General features: G+C 41.0%; 2 protein-coding genes across 7 annotated transcripts in view; one reads left to right on the top strand and one right to left on the bottom strand.

Moving 5' to 3' along the window:
* Positions 1-3,048, bottom strand: part of PIGF (phosphatidylinositol glycan anchor biosynthesis class F) — a 59,368-nt gene extending 56,320 nt beyond the window's left edge. The window contains exons 1-2 of one of the 3 annotated variants that reach the window (XM_030557694.1): positions 2,925-3,037; positions 761-1,011 (exon numbers count right to left, since the gene is read on the bottom strand). In XM_030557694.1, coding sequence (XP_030413554.1) covers positions 761-988 — 228 coding nt within the window. In that variant the 5' untranslated portion in view covers positions 989-1,011; positions 2,925-3,037. Of the gene's footprint in view, positions 1-760; positions 1,012-2,924 lie in introns of all 3 variants that reach the window. The other 2 variants (XM_030557693.1, XM_030557695.1) reach the window with 2 other exon arrangements.
* A 19-nt stretch (positions 3,049-3,067) lies between these two features.
* On the top strand, positions 3,068-14,957 carry CRIPT (CXXC repeat containing interactor of PDZ3 domain). Of its 4 annotated transcripts, none has more exons than XM_030557702.1 (5): positions 3,068-3,249; positions 3,907-3,972; positions 4,908-4,962; positions 6,058-6,161; positions 14,853-14,957. In XM_030557702.1, the coding sequence occupies exons 1-5, from the start codon at positions 3,162-3,164 to the stop codon at positions 14,870-14,872; spliced, it is 333 nt and encodes a 110-aa protein (XP_030413562.1). In that variant the 5' UTR covers positions 3,068-3,161; the 3' UTR covers positions 14,873-14,957. The 4 variants fall into 4 exon arrangements, with proteins under 4 accessions (XP_030413562.1, XP_030413560.1, XP_030413561.1 ...); XM_030557700.1 differs by lacking the exon at positions 14,853-14,957 and adding an exon at positions 12,386-12,894; XM_030557701.1 differs by lacking the exon at positions 14,853-14,957 and adding an exon at positions 8,452-8,545.
* Positions 14,958-21,724: the final 6,767 nt, after the last annotated feature.

The following is a 21,724-nucleotide window of genomic DNA, read 5'->3' on the forward strand; positions in this document are numbered from 1 at the left end:
CATAGTGTCTTCTATGAAATTGCAGTGCCTGTGGGAGCTGGCTGGTTGTTCAAGTGACCTTAACTATCCATTCCAACACTTTCCCAATTAATTTTGTCACACTTTACCTTCATTTCTATGGGCTTGATTAAAAAAAAAAACAAACCACTTCCAGGATTTCACTCTTTTTCTTTCTCAAATTATTGTTATGGCCTTAACAACTATTAACTGCAGAGGAGAACAAACCTCTCCATAATGCTGGCTTAGGCCCTGATCCTGCAGTGACTTGTGTGTATATAGACCTCTGCATTCACAAAGTCCAACAGACTTCTGCCAGCGTGGAGTTTATTGGAGGATCACAGTCTTAGGCTATAAACCACCAGTTCTTGAAAACACACTAAGACTTATCTCAGCCAGGAACCCTGGGTTCGCTGACAGTGTCAGAGGTAGAAAGATCCCAGCTGGAGTGGAGTTGGCAGCATCAGGATTCCTGGGTCCTCTACCTGACTCTGGGAAGGCAGTGGGGTCTAGTAGTTAGAGTACAGTAATGCTCCCCCTGAAAACTTCAGTAGAAGAGAACGTTTAACACTGATGAAAATACTGGAAAACTCGTTTCAAAAGGCAATACACATTTACTCAGATCATTTACAAAGGCCAAGATTTGACAACCAAGCACCTGAATGTATTTTGTCCTTTCACTTTCCAAGATGATTCTTCCAGTAAAAAGACAGTCAATCCTCCCTCAAAGCTACTGAAATTAAGCTAACTATACAAATCTTACCTTGTGAGCAAATGAAATTCTCTTAGAAGATGGATTCGGTTTAAGTATTATATACAAGATTATATTTACAGTAGTTACACAAATAGAACAGATGCACAACCAGATAAGGTGTGTTCCCAAAACTGAGAAGTTCTCCAAGAAGAGAGGTGGAACAGTAGTTGTTAGGATAATGGACAAAACAGAGACAACGTTGGCAGACAGCAGTCTCTTTATTTCTGTATCTTTCATGGTGTTCTATCTTGAATATCCACCTACAATAAAGCAAACAACATTATTGTAGTTAACTACTGAAAGGTTTAAGAGGAAGGAAAAATATTTTTCCTGGTTAGAATGCATAGTAAGATAAATTATGTGCTGTTCTAAAATAGAAAAAACTCAGTTTAAGAGCAATCATGTTTCATTCCAAAAAAGTTTCAGAATTAAAAAGCTAGCAATAAAATACTTCAAAATTGGTTACCCAATGGTTCAAAAGCTGGCTGAACTGAATACTCACACAGCCTAGATGATGCTGATTCACTGCTGATTTATTTGATTTTGAGACAACTAATAGAAACATTTTTGATGATTTTTTTATATACAACATTCCTCTGAAGTGTTTGCAACAACACTGTGATATACTGGTTCCCATGGTTGAGCACAAAGAGAAAATACATACAAACAAAAATGAAACTCAGCATTTTCATTCTCCATGTGAACAAAAGCACACACAGCGTAAACAAAAAGTAATCAAACAGCACAAAAAACGAAGATTTGAAAAAAATATACATTTTCATAATTTTAAGTTTTAAAACATGGGGCCATAGAAAAATATAAATTATAAATTGATGGAAACCTTTTAAAGAGCTGATGCAATTTTCAACCTTAACTATACACTTCTAGTAAACTTGACTTTGTAACTGTTTGTGAGGAAGGGCATTCAAATAACTAAGATTTAACCTTTACTACATACAACCAAAAAGAAACTCAAGAACCTAAGTCTCCAGCCCACACTCTCCTGATTTTCTGATATATGGAGAATCCAATTACACAGTCTTGCAAGATACACTGGGGAGGGGAAGGGTTATTATTATTCTGTACTATTCTTTGCAACCTGTAATTGGCAACAGATTGTGATAATGCTTCCTGCTACAACATCTGATGCATAGGCCATGCCGATGTTTGCATCCTCAGGCAGTGACAGTCTGCACCACAGGCTTTGTGCCATCAGACAATTTGCAGAGAGGCAAAATGTCACGAACTGCCTTCTTCTTAGCTTATGTGCAAGGTGCCTCAGTCGGCATGTGTCCAGGATTCACCCTCAAATTTGGTCAGCAGCAGGCGCAGCAGCCTATGGAACAGTGCTTCTACATCAGGGGTCGGCAACCTTTCAGAAGTGGTGTGCTGAGTCTTCATTTATTCACTCTGATTTAATGTTTTGCGTGCCAGTAATACATTTTAACATTTTTCGAAGGTCTCTTTCTATAAGTCTATAATATATAACTAAACTATTGTTATATGTGAAGTAAACAAGGTTTTTAAAATGTTTAAGAAGCTTCATTTAAAATTACATTAAAATGAAGAACGCCCTGGACAGGTGGCCAGGACCCAGGCAGTGTAAGTGCCATTGAAAATCAACTCATATGCTGCCTTTGGCACCATGCCATAGGTTGCCTACCCCAGTTCTATATCCTGGGAAATTTCCCACAATCTGGGACTTTTTGAGTAAAACGTTTTGAATGAAAATTCCCAATTTCCCAAGTTGAAACATTTTACTCACAAATTCCCAGGTTCTGGAAAATTTCTCAAAATATAGAAACACTGTAAAAAGCTTTATCCGGAAATTTTTCACCAGATTTGGGAAATTTTTAGCACTAGGTTGGGAAATGTTGACATCAGGATATACAGAAGCACTGCTATGGAAGAAAGGAGTCAGGTGGGGGAGCAGCCTACCAGGGGAAGGAGACCAATAGGGGAGCTGCCTGCAGGGGGAGAAAGACGGAGGGAAGCAGCGGGAGGAGAAGCCGGCGGCTGGGGAGAGAGAGAGACGGGGGGGGGGGAGAGGCAGCGGGAGGAGAATCCGGCGCGCGGGAGGGGGGCAGAAGCAGCGGGAGGAGAGGCCAGCGGGAGGAGAGGCATTGGGGGGAGCAGCCAGGTGGGGGTGGCGGTAAGGCCGTATTCTTCTTACCTGAGTCTCACCCATGAGGCAGTGGGCGCGGCTACGCCGAACGCGAGGTCAGAGGTCACGGGGCTCACCTGCTCCTTCGTTCTAGTCTCTGCGTGCGTAGCCGCGCGGCGCTCAATGCAGAAGAAACAAGGGTTGAGATTGACAGGTGGTGAGGACCAATCAGGCTAACGGGCTATGTGATTTGGGCAAACCGATAGGCTGTATCTGAGGGGAGGGCGAGGTAGAGGCCGGAAGCGGATGAAGGAAGTGGCGGTTTGTTTACGTTTTTACTGCAGCTGTTTCCGCGCAGCTGCCCGGCTCCGGCTCAGCATGGTCTGCGAGAAGTGTGAGTCCCCGTGGGCAGCCTCCCCTTCCCTTCCCCCCCCCGCGCAGCCCTTCCCGCTAGCGCCTCGGCATTGAGGACCCCCCCCCGGAGCCTGCGCTGGAAGCGCGCGTTGAACCCCCGCTGAGGGTCTCAATCACGAGACTGTCTTGTCCCTTCCGCCGCCCCCCGGCCCGGTAGGGGGCAGGGTGCCCAGCGGCCTCCCCGCGGTCCGCTTTCCTTCCCCGCTCTCTGAGCAGCTGGTAGACCCGCGGGGGCAGGTCTCCCCTGCGGGCTGGGCCTCATCCCCACCCCCCCCCTTCCCCGGCTAGTAGGTGGGGACCGAGACGGGCATAGCTGTGGGCTGAACTGCCCAGGGTTGTGTGGCGCACCTGTTGTTTGGCGGCCCCTCGATGTTCGCACCGCTGCCTCTTGGCTCTCCCTGCTCTCGCCTTACGTCCTGATCCTGTGCCATTGCTTCTGTGGGTGAACAGGCCTCTCTCACGAAAGGAACCTATAGAGGCCAAGCACAGCCTGGCTTCTGAGGGGTAGCTTGCTGAGCACTGACTCCAGAAATACATATTTAATAACATTTGTAGTAATAAGCAGCATTTGCGTAGAAGCCTTAATGAGAACTAGTCTAGTTCTCTTCCCCCCCACCCTGTGTATGTTTTGTTATAGGTGAGAAGAAACTTGGCACTGTGATTACACCTGACACATGGAAGGATGGAGCAAGAAACACTACAGGTACTGCATTTAAAGAGTTACTTCACTGAGGAGGAATTTATTCTCTTATTACACAAAGAGATGTCAGTAGATAAGCTCGTCTCCCACTTCTGCCCTTCGTTTTAGTCAGATTTTTTCCCATGATAATTCAGTCTACTGGGAATGTAATTAGCTTGATCTTCTATGGTGCTGTATGTATTTCTACTATACTGCAGTACGAAATAATGACGTGTGTAAACATGGACTTAGAGGTCCTGTCGTCTCACATCTTAATCCTTAGGGTACCCTATATTCATTTTTTCCACCCATTTATTTGCTTTAGTCCACTTACCCTCTACATTTTACTTTGCACCTCAATTTTGCAGTGAGTTCTGTGCAGTGCTGTTGGCCACCCACCTGGGGCTTTACATAGTAATGCTTTGAAGTCAATAGGAAAAGGAACCAGACCTTTTCCCATTTTTTCCTCCTTGACCAAAACCTGTATCAAATTAACTGTACAATGGAAATGAGAATTCATATATTGTAGAGATTCTCTGATGGAAGTTTCTGTAAATGTACAAAATAATGAGTATGCATCCTCCAAGCGTTGTGTTTTAATACACTGTCTTGACGCTGCAGGTAAACAAGCCGACCTGGCCTGGCCGCCAGGGGCTTTCCCTAAACAAGTGGCAAACCGTATTTGAGAACCACTGCTGTAGATAACTTTTCATTGTTTATAATATATTGCACTTCCGCTACATTTAGTGTATAGCAGTAGTAATATGAGAACTCAATGTGTGTTGTATTGGACTTTCAAGACTTATGACGTTTCTGGGCTCTTGTTTTGAATGAACTTTTTCCCCCTTATTTGATCAAGCCTGGGAAGGACATTTGGGCGTGTCTTTTGTTTTTAATTTAGTAAATAAGCTTTTTACAAATAAACTGACTAATACCAAAGTTATCTTTCCTCCATAAAGAAAGTGGCGGACGAAAACTAAATGAAAATAAGGCACTGACTTCAAAGAAGGCAAGGTTAGTATTGCAATTGTAACTTTACTCAGATAAGAATAAAGGTCTCATACAAGTTTTGGCCCCAGTACAAACTTTTTTATGTATTTCTGGGTAATTTTTAAAACTGATATACAATTCTCATTCTATTTGTCTGACGGAATGCAAGCTATTTGAGGCGAAGACCATGCAATATTATGATGCTATAAATATTTGTAAACAAACATATGCATTTTCAGATTCGTCTTGTTACTGCTGTGTTCTTCCTAGAACACAGAAATACAACTGCCCAAACTTTGCAATGCTTAAGTCCACCCTAAACTTACATATATCTGCAGAGTTGTGCACTCATGTCTTATTTTAGATTTGGAGAGGAAGGATTTGATATTGTTTAGGAATTGGGAGATCTGGGTTCTGTTATTGCAGCGTGGGCAAACTTTTTGGCCTGAGGGCCACATTGGGAAATAGAAATTGTATGGCAGGCCATTAATGCTCACAAAATTGGGGTAGGGGTGTGGGCTCTGGGGTGGGGCTGCGGGTGAGGAGTTTGGGCTGTAGGAGGGTGCTCTGGGCTGGGACTGAGGGGTTTGCATAGTGGGAGGGGGATCAGAGTTGGGGCATGGGGAGAGGCTCAGAGGGTGCAGGCCACCCCCATGTTGTTGCGTCTCACAGGACTTCCTGTGAGACCATGAGTCACTGAGAAACCGTTGAGTGCCTGTTTATCCACTTGTAAAATAGTGTGATAGATTTGGCCTCATCGGAGTGTTGAGGCTTAATTCACTTTTTGCAAAGTGCTTAGAGACCATAGGTGAAAGGTATGAAAGTGCAAAGTATTCTATCATTAATAGTTTAGAAATAAAGACTTGCATTTGATCAGCTTTGTCTACACACTGCAGGGATGTGCAGTGGGCTATATTATTAGCTTCCATATGCCATATTTGGCCTTAGGACTCTTTGAACGTCTCTCTCCTCGGCCATAGTCTTTCTACATTGTATCTTCATAGTCACATCAAATTCAATGGTTTTGCAGTTATCACAATGAGGCAGATGGGAGTATTTTCTCCTATGGCTTTTACATGAACGTCTGATGTGTGGAATATTTTATTTTTTTCATCCTAGATTTGATCCTTATGGGAAGAACAAATTTGCAATATGCCGGATTTGTAAGAGTTCTGTTCATCAGCCAGGGTCTCACTACTGCCAGGGATGTGCTTATAAAAAAGGTGAGATTTATGTAGCATGACTTTTCCTTCCCCATCCCAGCTTGAATTTAGTGCACAAATGGAACTCCACTTGTTTTAATTTTAGGCATCAAAAATAGTAGAGCTGAGGAATAATTCAAGCTTACCTGGGTAGGTTTATGGAAAACCATTATTGAAGGTTGCTGTTGCTGAGCAACTTCATGATCGCTCTTAATATAAAATAATGTGATTGTGTTTGAAATTCATTTATAGATTCATAGATTCTGAGGCCAAGAAGGGACCATAATGATCAACTACTTTGACCTCCTGTATAATGCAGGTCATAAACTTCCACCCCAGAATGCCCCAGAGCATATATGCAGTCTTAATTTAAAAATTCTCAGTGAAGGAGGCTCCATCATGACTATTGTTAAAGTGTACCAATGGTTAATTAACCTTACTGTTAGAAATGTATACCTTATTTCCAGTCTGAATTTGTCTAGCTTCAATTTCCAGCCATTGGATCTTGTTACACCTTTGCTACAGTGTTCCCATATAGTCTCAAATTTTACTTTATATTTAATAGTCTCACACCAAAAGAAGTTATCTTTAGGTGCCTGTAGCATACAAGCCTCACAAGGCCTCTGATTCTGGCTGTGTAGCACAAAAGGAAGAGAGGGGAACCCAGTTTGTGAGAGAATTGAGTGATGGTGGTTCCTGAAGAGTGCATATGTCAGTGGCTGTCTTTGTGATTGACTCTGACTTCCCATGAACCCCAGTTGCAATTTGTGGCAATCAAATGGAGCAACTATGCCACAGTCAGTAGAGGGATAATGCTAATTTTATTGAAGGAGACTTACTAAATGAAACTTGCACTAAGCTGAAACTGAGAAGAAGTAAAAGTTAAAGATCAAATCAGTAGCACAAAGAAGCAGACCATTGCAATGCATCCATTATGGTCTATACAGCAGTGTTTCCATACCATTGAGCTGGGCACACACAGGGGTGAGTTAATACTCCATTCCTGACTCTAAACTTCCTAACTCTTATTAGTTTACAGCAGACTTGTAATTATATTTAGGGCTGTCAATTAATCGCAGTTTGGCAACCGATTAACGCAAAACAAATTAACTAGATTTTTTTTAAAAGTCATGATTAATCACAGTTTTAATCACACTGTTAAGCAATAATAGAATACCAATTTAAATGTATTATAAATATTTTTGGATGTTTTCTACATTTTCAAATACATTAATTTCAATTGCAACGCAGAAAACAAAGTGTACAGTGCTCACTCGATTACTTTTATTACAATCATTTGCAAAAAAGATAAACAAAAAATAGTATGTTTCAATTCATCTGATACAAGTACTGTAGTGCAATCTTTTTATTGTGAAAGTGCAGAACTTGTAGTTGATATTCACCCCTTCTTGTCAACTGTTGGGAATGGGCCAAATCCATCCTAAATGAATTGGCCTCGTTAGCACTGACCCCCCACTTAGTAAGACAACTTCCATCTTTTCATGTACTGTATATTTATACCTAGTACTGTGTTTTCCACTCCATGCATCTGATGAAGTGGGTTATATTCCACAAAAGCTTATGCCCAAAAAATTTTTAGTCTCTAAGGTGCCACAAGGACTCCTCTTTGTTTTTACTAAGACAAACAAGTTTGTTTACATTTATGGGAGTTAATGCTACCTGCTTCTTACTTACAATGTCCTTTGAAAGTGAGAACAGGTGTTTGCATTACATTCTTGTAACCGGCATTGCAAGGTATTTACATGCCAGATGTGCTAAACATTAGTATGACCCTTCATGCTTCGACTTGTAGGCACTACAATACTTGTATGAGTTGAATTGAAAAATACTGTTTCTTTTATATATCTTTTTTACAGTGCAAATATTTGTAATAAAAAATAATGTAAAGTGAGCACTGTACATTTTGTATTCTGTGTTGTAATTTAAATTAATATATTTGAAAATGGAGAGAAACAACCAAAAATATTTATAATAAATTTAAATTGGTTTTCTATTATTTTTAACGGTGCAATTAAAACTGCGATTAATTGTGACTATTTTTTAATCTCATGATTAATTGCAATTATTTTTAATTGTTTGACAGCCCTAATATATTAGTTATATATGTTAATATTTTAAATGTTAGTGATTTACCCATAGTGTAGCTGTATCGTTGAGACATAAACTGCTTTAGCAGCTGTAATATCGCTACTGCATAGTTTGCAATTTCCTATAAAAATCAAGAGCATACACAAACAACTTGAGAATGAGAGCTCATTCTATTAATCCATCAACTTTTCCTGTTTAACAGCTTTTTGGAAGAGATTCTTTATAAAGACTTACAGCCATGAAAATCTTTGAAAAGAAATTTACCCAAACAAGACTCTTAATATGACTTGCACACCTTATTCTTCATTTTTAGGCATCTGCTCAATGTGTGGGAAAAAAGTCTTGGATACCAAGAACTACAAACAAACATCTGTCTGATTATGTTAAGTGAGGACTTTATGCACTTGTTTCTGAAAATCTTTGTACAATTTAACTTCTAATCTAAAATAGCTTGTGAATATTATTAGAGAGTAATATGTGTCTGAAGAAAAAACTGAAAGACACATTTGACCAGAAGTCCAAGAGATCTGACATTTATTATTTTAGCAGTAAACTTACTGATGTTTTAAAATAATGGTTTTACACATATTGATATTGTACTGAATTGCAATGAGATATCTACTTAGTATTCAAATCGAAACTACCACCATCATATCTCAGATTCTCAGACTTTGTATTCCCGCTAGTCCACTGTTAGTTTTGACTCGACCACTTACATAATAGTGTAAACATTTTGTAAATGCTTAAAATATGAGATCATGTCAACTCATTAAAGTTGTTGTTCCTGTTCAGTTTTCATTTACTTTATTTTCTGATAACCTTACGTATTTGTAACTTTCCACATTAAAAAATGAATGGTTACAGTTTTGTCCTACACTGTGGAATGTTGCTGTGTAGGTATGAACAACACTTCACTCTTGTTGAGACTTCTCAATGGTTTATTAACTGGAGTAATGTTGATCAAATTAAAACAAAAAAAAATAAACCCAACCCATTACTATTGATAATTTAAATTAATAACTGCCAGTTTACTTCAATTAATGTTACCTTTGCAGCTGAGGTTAGATAGCCGAATGCTTTAGAAATATCAAGGGATGTCTACTTGCTCAAGACCATAAAATGAATCCTAATGCTAGTCCCCTCATATTCTTCATGTCCTACTGTAGCTGGAGTGCAGTCTTAAACAGCTATTTTGGAACTAAGTTTCTTGAATGCTGTGCTAGTATAAATGCTTCAACAGAACTATGAAAAGTGACCTTCACAAACTTAGTAGGAGGGACTGAAGCTGTACATCCACTTTCCTGGGAAGGAGGGTGCTTATTTGAGAGAGAGAATCTAGAAATGGTATGTTTGTAAACATGAGCACACATGTATGAACTTTAGCTGGTGCTGTTCCTTATTATAGTATTCTTACTGGCCCGTGGCTAATCATAGAAGATTAGGGCTGGAAGAGACCTCATGAGGTCATCTAGTCCAACCCCCTCCTCAAAGCAGGACCCACCCCAAATAAATCATCCCAGCCAGGGCTTTGTCAAGCTGAGCCTTAAAAAGCTCTAAGGATGGAGATTCCACCACCTCCCTAGGTAACCCATTCCAGTGCTTCACCATCCTAGTGAAAAAGTTTTTCCTAATATCCAACCTAGACCTCCTCCACTGCAACTTGAGACCATTGCTCCTTGTTTTGTCATCTGCCACCACTGAGAACAGCCTAGCTCCATCTTCTTTGAAACTCCCCTTCAGGTAGTTGAAGACTGCTATCAAATCCCCCCTCACTCTTCTGCAGACTAAATAAACCTAGTTCCCTCAGCCTCTCCTAATAAGTCGTGTGCCCCAGCCCCTTAATCATTTTTGTTGCCCTCTGCTGGTCTCTCTCCAGTTTGTCCACATCCTTTCTGTAGTAGGGGACCCAAAACTGGACCCAATACTCCAGATGTGGCCTCACCGGTGCTGAATAGAGGGAACTAATCACTTTCCTTGATCTGCTGGCAGTGTTCCTACTGATGCAGCCCAATATGCCGTTAGCTTTCTTGGCAACAAGGGCACACTGCTGACTCATAACCAGCTTCTTATCCATTGTAATCCTGAGGTCCTTTTCTGCAGAATTGCTGCTTAGCCAGTCGGTCCCCAGCTTGTAGCAGTGCTTGGGATTCTCCATCATGTGCAAGAAATATTAATAAAAGTACTACAAATACCATGAGCTAAAGGACTGTTAACTATTTATAGCAGCCTAAATCAAGAGAATGCTCTTCCAAAGCTATCAGGACTTGTAGGGGTTTAAGTCTTTAGAATCCTCCTGTCTGCTCCCACTGAAATATCACTTAAGCACTGATAGTAGCATATGCGCCATCTACAGCTACACAAGGATTTGTTTTTGTTTCCTTATATGTAATATTTTTTTCTAAGGGTCTATGTATAGATTCCACCTTCAGCTCCTGGAAACCCTGGCTGGTAAGCCTTCCTTGTTAATTAAGCAGCACACACAGTCCACCAGGGTACCTCCACCAAGCATCTTTATTATTGTTTATATTCTAGGTACATCCCAGCAGCTACATAAAGCCTCTTTCTACTCCCTGATTTAGCCTTTTATACTTCTTGCTTTCTTCTCAGAGCTATCCAGCTGGTGAGATCATTAGTTCATCAAGCTTCATACAAAAGCAGCAAAGAATTCTGTGGCACCTTATAGACTAACAGACATTTTGGAGCATGAGCTTTCGTGGGTGAATAGCCACTTCATCGGATGCATGTAGTGGAAATTTCCAGGGGCAGGTATATATATGCAAGCAAGAAGCAAGCTAGAGATAACGAGGTTAGTTCAATCAGGGAGGATGAGGCCCTGTTCTAGCAGCTGAGGTATGAAAACCAAGGGAGGAGAAACTGGTTTTGTAGTTGTCAAGCCATTCACAGTCTTTGTTTAATCCTTCATACAGGTGCAAGTGATCCCTTCCAAACCCAAACTACCTCAGTCACTCCGACTTTAACTACACCCGGTGGCAGGGGTGTTCTAAGTGGCTGGCTTCCAGTGACATCAAATTATGGCGGCTGACATCACCCCATCACAAGGTCCCTTCCCTTGCTACCACTATCCCTTTTTGCCTGATTTGCAGCTCCCTTCAGCTATCATTCAGATGTTGTTTCATTCTGCGAATGGCTGTACTTAGTTTAATTTTTCTCTTGCTGTCACAACTATTACTGAAACAACTTTATGACACACCCAAGAAATACTGCAAACTGTTGGTGGTGATATTTCGTGATGGGAGATGGAGAAAACTGAGCTATGAAGAAAACATTAGGTGTGGCAAGCCTTTCTGTTTGCAGCCTTTCTTTTCCAAACTGCCCTACTGCAGCAGAGCTGGATGCAGGTTTTGTAGGGTCCTGTATTGACATAAGCCCTGTTGGCTGTCAGTATTCAGCATAAAACAGTTGCAGGGGAAGGGTTTGGCAACCAGGCCAGGGATTAAAGAACTGTTAATGAGGGGGATAGGGAACAAGGGAAATGAAAGTGTTAGCTTTTGGGATGGAATATGACAGGAGTGTAGATCATATGTCTTGACAGTGACCTCAAGTAAGTCTTTTGTGATGGGGATGGTTTCTCCATAGTAGAGCCCTATGCAGCTACACACTCAGATAAGGGAGAGGGCTGGCCCAGTGCTTCAGAGTGGTGCCTGTTACTAACTCCTGTATGGTAGTTTGAATGTATCTCTCAGAGCAGCAGTATCTGCCACTGCATATTTCATACTCCTAGTAGAAAGAGGCCATGGTGATGGCTGTAGTAGTGGTGCTGTGTCTCAGCAAATTATCTTTTGACAAAGACCTAAAGAAATATGTGATGAAAACATTTCAAGTTCCTTTTCTGTCCCAGGTAGGGAAGTGACAGTAACGTTGCTATGCTCAGCCAGCAGTTACTGGTTGAAATACACTACTTTTACCTCCTGAGGTGTGCGTCTACTCCTGTGGAAACTACTAGGGCAAAAACTGTGTAAGTGCGCTAACATGACAGTTTTAAAACTTCTGTTTGCCTTGTTTGCACAGAGCTGATGTGTCATAAAAAACTGATGGGAAAAGACTGGTATTCACAAGATCATTATAAGCACAGTAATTTCTTTAAATGCCCTAATTTCTTCCTTTGCCTCTGCCAGGCCATGCGTTGACTTTCTTTGGAGGCAGTCTTGGATCTTCCATCTTCCTGTTTTAGGGAGAGGCTGGTAAAAGCATGGTTATTAAATTCAGTGGAGCTCTGCTGATTTACACCAGAAGAAAATGGAGTCCAGTGGAAGAACAGTGTAAAATCAAGTCCAGTAAGACACCTGTGATGCATCTTTTTAATTGGGTAACACTCAGCGTGTCTCCCATTTCACACCCTAGTCAAAAGCTTCACCCATGTAAAAGTTCAGACTAAGAGTAGATAAGGAAAGAACTCTTTCTGTGTAACCAACTCCAGCACATAAGTCTCTAACTTGAAAAAAAATCTTGTATGTCAGGAAGTGTATGTTTTCTCTGTCCACTGTGAGAGCAGAAGCTAAAGTGGCATATTCTGAAAAGTAAGATGGGATGCAGTATCTGCCCTATATGGATGAGGGATAGCTCAGTGGTTTGAGCATTGGCCTGCTAAACCCAGGGTTGTGAGCTCAATCCTTGAGGGGGCCACTTAAGGATCTGGGGCAAAATCAGTACTTGGTCCTACTAGTGAAGACAGGGGGCTGGACTCAGTGACTCTTCAGGGACCCTTCCAGTTCTAGGAGATAGGTGTATATTAAAAAAAAATAAAAAAAAAAAATGAAGAGTTAACAGGAGTCTGCTATCTCAGCCCACTTTGCTGCTCCTAGAGGATTTGTCAGGTTTGATTTGTTGTTAGATTCAGCTGGAGAGGAGGTGGGTCTTCATAAAAGAAATCAGTGAATGCTACAGGTGAAATCCAAGGAAAAGACCCAGTAAAGAGGATTTCTCTCTCTGGGGAAAGCTGATGGAAGAAGGCTATAGGGATGGAATCTCTATGAAGGCCCTGGAAATGTGACAAGGATGAGAGAGACAGTCCTGAGGTTTTATGTTCCACTCAAGAGAGAGCAGGAGTTGGCAGGACCTATGGAGAAGCCAAGACCTGTGAACTAGAGGAGAGACTAGAATGAGTGAAGAAGCCCCATGACAGTGTGCTTTTCTTACGTCAGAACGGTGGGATTAAAATGTGATCTGGACAGAAGGCTGAGAAGAAAACTATGGGACTGGAGTGACTGTCAGCAGAGGGTATTAGAGTGGAAAAAACTACTGCACCTGCCAAGGTATGTGGAGGCACATGTTGTGGTGAGTCAACTTTTTCACATAGCATAAATGGGAATCTTTTACCTTGATGAGGTAAAATCAATGATGTTAAGAGATATTACACTCCTACAGCAAGAGGAGATTATAGGATGCTCATTTCCAGTTCTCTGTCTGAAAATTAGATTGTTCAGTTAGTCTGTTCAGGCTCACATGCCTGTTACTGGCTGTACCTTTTCCAATTCTAGTAATATAATTCTTATTTTCTGTGTTCTCCCCAGGTTAAAATGTATTTCTATATTATTGCTATATTCTTCAGTGTGTCCTGTTCAGTGTGCTGATGAGATCTGATTACACATATGATTGCTCAGTGTTAGGAGTTGGACTTGCAAACCAAGTAATTCTAATCACATGAAAGAATTAAACTGGATGTATATTGTGTTGTGATGCATGGCTAGAAAGTGTTAAGCATCCTGCAAAATAAATAACCCTCAAAAGACCTGCGGGGAGATAATGTTTGTGTTTTTGTGTATTTACATATGTATGATTAGGGTCAACAATGTAATCAGCAGTCCCTGTCTGTGCTGTATTCTGATAATTCAGAGGTCAAAAGAACATCCTATCATTTAAATGAGTTGTAAACACAGGGTATCTCGGTATTCATCTCTCTTTGAAATGTACTGTGAGGTGGAGGAACAAGCAAATGGCCTTATTTTAATTCTATAGCTAAGTACGGGTGATGGGCCTCCTTCAAAGTCATGCTAATTACCTTTTGAACTCCAACTTGTCAAAAGACATGAAATTGTATAAAAGATCTTTGGGTCTTGATTCTGTCATCTCAGATCGGCTTAGGCTTCATCAGGGGAAGTTTGAGTCGCAAGACTGAGGTCCCAGTTATGCCCTGAATATTTGGACATTGGACTATAACCTATAAACTATTTCTGGAAGAACTCTTTGCAACTACAAAGCTCACCATCTGTGCTATGAATCTGAACCTCAATGAATTGAACTCATGTCTGTATATTGATCTTTTAACTATACTCTGTCTCTTGCATCCGACAAAGTGAGTATTCACCCACGAAAGCTCATACTCCAATACGTCTGTTAGTCTATAAGGTGCCACAGGACTCTTTGCTGCTTTTACAGATCCAGACTAACATGGCTGATATCTGTCTCTGTTGTTTTTTAATACATTTTAGTTTAGTTAATAAGAATTGGCTGTAGCATGTATTTGGGTAAGATATGAAACATTCATTAACTTGGGAGGTAATGTGTCCGATCCTTTGGGATTGGTAGAACCTTTTCTTTTATATGATGAAATAAGATTTTCAGAAATCATCATACTTGACTTAGGTACCTGGATGGTGGCCTGAGCCTGGATAACTTTAAGGCAACTGTGTTCCTTGGACTTCAGAGTAACCAGTGAGGTAATAAAGAAGCTGTTTTATGCTGGCTTGGTCAAGCTAAGTATTGGAATATCTACAAGCTCTTTGGGGATTGTCTGCCCCATTCTTTGCAGTTCACCCTACTTGAGTGACCACAGCTGGCTCCCCACTAGGACCCCAGTCACATGTGTATTTGCATAAATGAGCTTTATGCTAATAAAAAAGCACTTCAAAAATTATTGCAAAAACCAGTTTGTGCATATTAAGTTAAACCCTAGAGTTTGGTGTACTCTGGTATTTATAAACCAGTCTGCAAGGCAATGGTAGGATTTCCCATGTGCTGTAGAAATGTGATTCCCATCTTTTTTCTTTTAATTGGATCAGAATGTGTGAAGTATGTTTCCAAATTAGCCTGCTCCACATGTGTTTTGATTTCCAATTAGATGGGGACTTAAGTTGATGGACTCAACTCCTCGATTCTGTTGATATGTACTAAACGGGTGTTTTTCATTACACTATATAAATACCCTCTTTTGTCTTCCTAATATTTACCCATATCTTTACTTCCAAAATGTGATTGTCTGTAGCTTTTTCTCAGTCATACAAAGTGAATGTTTTCTGCATACTGTAAATGCTGGTGTTGAATGTACTTAAAATTTCTTTTGCTACCCACTTAAGAATAATCATGATTATTCTTATTTTTAAAGTATTTTACTGTGTTTGTATCCATTTTATGACTATCTCTCTAAACATACCGACGTCCGAACGATATGCTGCTGTGTGAGTAATACACATCTCAGGATAAGTAGGGGTATTCCTCTTTTGTACTGAATGTATGCAATGCTGTATTGCACTAAATAACTTGTGCTTACATGGCAGCTTTTATTTGAAGTTCTCAAAGCTCTTCACCCTCAACAGCTCAACCCTCAAAAGATAAGGTCTTTTACAAATGGGAAAACCAAAGCACAGACAGGTCACACAGGGCCAAAGCTAAGAACAAAACCCAGGAGTCCTGAGCTCCACTCCCCTTCCCTTCCCTAACCACTTGAGCACAATGTCAGGTGGTCCAGTGCCTTTGTTTACTGGAGAAGGTTTAGTACCTTCAGTGTCATTTCAGTTTTGTTCAATCCTTGTTGTCCTGGTTGACGTATTGAGGAGTGTGGGGATTCTTTTCAAAGCCAGTCTTTCCTGCTTTTTGCTCCACTCCTGATTCTTCATTTCCTCACTGCACCCATCCACTCCATTCCCTTTTACCAGCCCTTGTTCTTCCCCACTACTCCACCTTTCTCATGTTACCAGTATCTACTCCTTATAATAGCTCCACCCTTGATCCCATTGATTTTGCTAATATTCTACACATTTCTTCCTTATCTATTTTAGAGATTTACACAATGCCTACCACTGTAGTATCTGAGTGCTTTGTACATAAAATCGGTAGCAAAGTTCTTAATAGACTTCATGGTGTGTCTGACACTTCCCCTTCTCAGTATGAAAACTGTGCTTTGGGTAGGATTTTTTTAATATTTGTTTTGTTGGTAAAGGTTTGGGGAAGGGACCAGTGTTGTGAATGCCTTTCTTATGGTGGAAAGGCATTTCTGAAGATAAAGGTTTTGTAGCATTTCCTAACAATGGTCAGACTCTATGGTAGCCTGATCTTTTGAAGTTAGAGTGCTTGCCTTTTTAGAGTGCTTGCCAGCTCTCATGTCTTTATCCCCCTTCATGTTTTTCCCATCCCTATTCTTTGGCCTGAACTTTATTGCAAAACTCTCCTATTGCATCCACCCTTCATTTGATCCCAAAAATCTAACTAATCACACCCTCACTATGCTGACTTTGATCTTCTGATGATGTGCATTTTGAACTTCCTCTGTTTCACTGAAATTGTGTCCATTTCCATAAGTGGGTCTTCATAGTGTTCCATCCACAGACGCCCACATTGACAGGTTTGTTCAGAGAAGTGACTAGCTTCTTGGTATTCCAAACGTTGACTTTCCAATTTCTCTTAAACACATAATTCTTGTGCAAAGAACTTAAGAAGGTGCTGTTGTTTATTAGTAAATGGAAAAACTGACAGTGATGTGTGATAAATCCACTTTATGATCAACCAGTGCTTTGTTCTGAATGGTATCTGTTCATTATCTACTTATGACTGTAAGCTCCTCAGGGCAGGGCCATGTCTCCTGTATGTGCCACACAACAGTTAGGGCACAGTCAACAAATAATAATGTAAATTACTAGAGGAATCCCTAGGATCAAGGAGAAAAAGGTCCCAAGCATCAAGGAGAAACGCACTGACTCCATGTAGGCAATGAAGATGTTAAAGATAATGAAACTTTCAGTACAAACATTTTTTGAGTATTAAGATTATTTTTTTCTTAGCATATTGTGCAATAGAGACTAAAAGAACACTGGTAATGGGAATTAGCTGTTTTGTTTTTTAATGTACTCTTTCCAGAGATGATCAGCCTACCATATAATCCCTTAAGGTTATATAAGAGACTTGTATTGACAGATTTAGTGGGATTGGTGCTTTCTCCAGTGCTGCTGAATTTCTATATGGTTTCTGCTACATGTGTACTCCATGATCACTTGATAGTTATCTTTGAACAAAGTGTAAATCATGGCTTCATAGAGATTAGTAGGAGAAAAGAAAGGATAAGCTAAAATGCAAGAAGTGTTGCTCTGCACACATCAGTTAACTAAATTATACCCTAATAGAAAATGTTAACGGAAGTGTCCTTACTCAGTCCACAGTGTGTTCTTAGTTTCTTCAGCTGCAAGCCATGACCATTCTTTTATCCCAAAGGGCTCAAAGCACTTCACAGACTAGATGAAGGAATCACTTCCCCTGCCACTGAACTGTTCTGTGGCAGGATATCATGCTACATAATAAGACAGAAGATATCCTTTTACTGTTCATATAAATGCATGGTATACCTATATCTTGAATACTGTGTGCAGATATGGTCACTCCATCTCTAAAAAGATGTGCTGGAATTGGAAAAGGTTCAAAAAAGGGCAACAAAAATTATTAGGGGTATGGAACAGCTTCCATATGAGGAGAGATTAATAAGAGTGGGACTTTTCAGCTTGGAAAAGAGATGACTAAGGGGCAGATATGATAGAGGCCTATAAAATCATGACTAAGGCTAAGTCATGGGTATTTTTAGTGTAAAGTCATAAACAGGTCACAGGCAATTTAAAAAAAAAAAAAGTCACAGCCCCGTGACCCGTCCATGACTTTTACTAAAAATATCTGTGACTAAATCTTACCTGCTGGGAGGGAGGTGCTCCTGAAGACTGCTGCTGGGGGGGGAAGGGGGAACCCAGGGCCCTATTGCAGCTAATGGTGGCCTGGGGCCCCCTGCTGCGGGGGGGGGGCCCACGCAGGGCGGCAGCCCAGGGCCCCACCACCGCTCCAAGCAGGGGGGTGGCCCAGGAGCCCAGGGGTCTCGCTGCTGCTGCTCCAGGTGGTCCTGAGGTCAGCCACACCAGCACAGCAAAATTCACAGAGGTCACGGAAAGTCACGGAAGCTGAGACCTCCATGAATGATTTGCAGCCTTAATCATGACTGGTGTGGAGGAAGTAAAAAAGGAATGATTTACTCCTCCTCATGAAACAGGAACAAGGGGTCACCAAATTAAATTAATAGGCAAATTAAAATTAAACTAACAAAAGGAAATACTTCTTCACAATGCACAGTCAATCTGTGGAACTCCACAGCAAACTTGCAGGTATTACTAATGTTTCAAACCTTTGTATTGCAACTGGATCACTTAACTGATGACAGTTCTAAGTTTATTCTGATAAAATGTTCTAATACTGTAGTCTTGTGTGGGTAGAAGTTTATTAAATGAAAACCATTTACAATAGACTGGGTTTTTGTCTGGGTGACTTCACTGTCTGCATGAAGGCTCTTCTGTGTTGGCTCAGCATTTTATATTCTCCGTGGCAATGTTTTAGTTTGGGACCCAACCTCCACTGATCAGAACACTTTGAATCTGGTTTTTGGTGTTGGTATCAGAACTGGAGTGTCATCAGCTTCCCTAGACTTAAGTCAGGGTTTTTCTTCACTTCTGTAAGTTTTTCTATCAGAGATGGGCCTGTTTCCTTGATTTGCTTTTGGAGACTGACAAAGCAGTGAGGATCCAGATTTGGGGGAATGTTACTGTTCAATCATTGGGTCTAGGGCTGTTATGCGATTAAAAAGACTTACAGAATCCCAGTTATTTAAATATTTTTGGATGTTTTCTACATTTTCAAATATATTGGTTTCAATTACAACACAGTACAAAGTGCACAGTGCTCACTTTATATTTTTTATTACAAATATATGCACTGTAAAAATGATAAAATAAAGTATTTTTCAATTCCCCTAATACACATACTGTAGAGCAATCTCTTTGTCATAAAAGTTGAACTTACAAATGTAGAATTATGTACAAAAATGACTGCACTCAAAAAGAAAATGTAAAATGTTAAAGCTTGCAAATCCACTCAGTCCTACTTCTTGTTCAGCCAATCGCTCAAACAAGTTTGTTTATCTCTCGTAAATGTAATGCTGCCCTCTTCTTATTTGTCATCAGAAGGTGAGAACAGGCATTTGGTGTAATCCATTAGGCGCATGAATAGGCATGTGAGCCTTAGTGTGCCTAACTGGAGAAGCAAATTCCTTCAAAGAACATTTTAATTTGATTTCCCACATCGGGCTGGTGGATGCCATGCACTCTGTTGGGGTAATCCTTGAACATCTATCTTTATTCGTGATACTTTGGTATCACCTTGTCCTTTTTGTTAAATAAATGCTTTACTTTTACTATAAGCCAGGGGTGGCCAAACCACAGCTCACAAGCCACATGTGGCTCTTTTACAGTTGAAGTGCGGCTTGCAGGCCCTCCCATATGGGGAGCCCCCCTGCCTCAGACTGGGAGAGGGGTCTCGGGGCTTCAGCCCTGAGCCCCACCACCCTGCTGCAAGGCAGAAGCCCTGAGCCCTGGCAGACACACCTAGCTCTTGAACTTCTTAAGATTATCATATGCAGCTTGGAGGACCAGTAAGTTTGGCTACCCCTGCTATAAACCAATGCAGTCCTGTGATTGATATGAGAGTGTTTGTCAAACCCCGTTAAATTAATGAGCTACCATGTATTGTCTCTCTAAAGGAGCAACTAACTTCTGGGAGTGTTCCAGGAAAGGGCAGAACACTGCAGGGAGACATCTCTGGGAAATTTGGGTGTTAGGGTTCACTGTTTGTTACCTACAAGGCAAGGTTTGGACTGACAGAGTCCTGAAGAGTTTGCTGGCCAGGCAGATAAGTTGCTGTGTCAAGGAACTGTCACATGCTGAGGCTGAGAGGAGTAATATAGTAACTCACAATTCTGGGAACCTCAGCAGATTGTCACACTGGCAGATGAGTTTGGGCAAATTAAGAGCTGGGAGGGTATTGGGGTCACTCTTCAAAACGTAACTGGACAGTGCAAGCTAGCCTGTGACCTGCATGCTTGTTTACAAGCTTTTGGGGTCAAAACTGTGAGCTAGCATAGCATTGAAGGCAGCCAGAGTCCCAGGGCAGGCAGAGATACAGCCCCTTACTGGTCTGGGTTGAACCCTAAAGCATTATAGTATCAGACTCTGGCCCTATGTGGTTATCTTTTTATTCATCAAAATAACTAAATAATAAATAGAATAAAAAACAAGGACCATTGCTAATTACTCTCCTGTCTCAAAGCTCTATTTTTATGGAACTTTATTGAGACAGTGGTGGTAGGGCAGCTGCAACAACACTTGGCTTTCACCAGTATCCTAAATCATTGTTTTCTACAGTATTGGACGTTTCCCCATAGGGTATACAGTATAGACCTCTCAGCTATTCGCCAGAGTCTCAGCTTTTATCATTTGTTTAAAGTTAATCTGCAATTGTTGCGAAGAAAGTCCTCAAAATACAAAGTGAGCATTACCATTCAGCGATGTGTGCCTGAGTTTGCAGAGAGCATGAAACAATAGCTCTGAGGTGTAATTGCCCCATTCTTCCAATGCATGCTAGCTCAGATAGGATGATAAAATGTCAATATAGCTAACTATATCAGTTCTCATCAAAACACATTAGCAAATGCTGATTCTAGAACTCCTTTCTTAAGTGTTGTGCATATTCCCCCAGGAATATATGAAGGGCTAGTTGGGGGGAGCAAGTGTGGGAGATGTATACATTGACATGGATAGATCTCTAACGACACATTGCATGGCTGCAAGGGGTGTGATTGAAAAAGAGCTCAGATTTCCAAAGTTTGGGAGACCGTCGTAAATCCTTAACAGTCTGCTGTCAGAGGTGGGTATGGAACAGAGACAGTTTCCTGTTGAAGACTAGTTATCTTCTGGTGATGGATAGAGCTAGAAAAAGTGTATATTTTGCTTTCATTCAGTTTGTCAGCAGCCTGTGATGTCACCCATCCTGAGATACTTTTAACTCATTGCAGATCTTTAGTAGGGTGGCCCTTTTTCAAGTTGGTTCATGCCTTCCCCTCAGATCAGACACTGCTGTTGGACAACTGCTCACTCTCCCCCGGAGCAGCATTCTGTTGCAATAACTTTCCTACTCAATGTGTATGTAAGAACATAAGAACGGCCATACCGGGTCAGACCAAAGGTCCATCTAGCCCAGTATCTGTCTAGCCCAGTATCAGTGGCCAATGCTAGGTGCCCCAAAGAGAGTGAAATTAACAGGCAATGATCAAGTGATCTCTCTCCTGCCATCCATCTCCATCCTCTGATAACAGAGACTAGGGACACCATTTATGGACTTAACCAACATGAATTTATCCAGTTCTCTTTTAAACGCTGTTA

The sequence above is a fragment of the Gopherus evgoodei genome, chromosome 3 (genome assembly GCF_007399415.2).
Source record: "Gopherus evgoodei ecotype Sinaloan lineage chromosome 3, rGopEvg1_v1.p, whole genome shotgun sequence".
Lineage (NCBI taxonomy): Eukaryota > Metazoa > Chordata > Testudines > Testudinidae > Gopherus > Gopherus evgoodei.

Coding starts and splice junctions, on each gene's coding strand:
- CRIPT (XM_030557699.1), top strand. CDS start 3,162: ATGAAGGAAGTGGCGGTTTGTTTACGTTTTTACTGCAGCTGTTTCCGC. Junction 3,250..3,906: donor CAGCATGGTCTGCGAGAAGT/GTGAGTCCCCGT, acceptor GTTTTGTTATAG/GTGAGAAGAAACTTGGCACT. Junction 6,162..8,562: donor GGGATGTGCTTATAAAAAAG/GTGAGATTTATG, acceptor CTTCATTTTTAG/GCATCTGCTCAATGTGTGGG.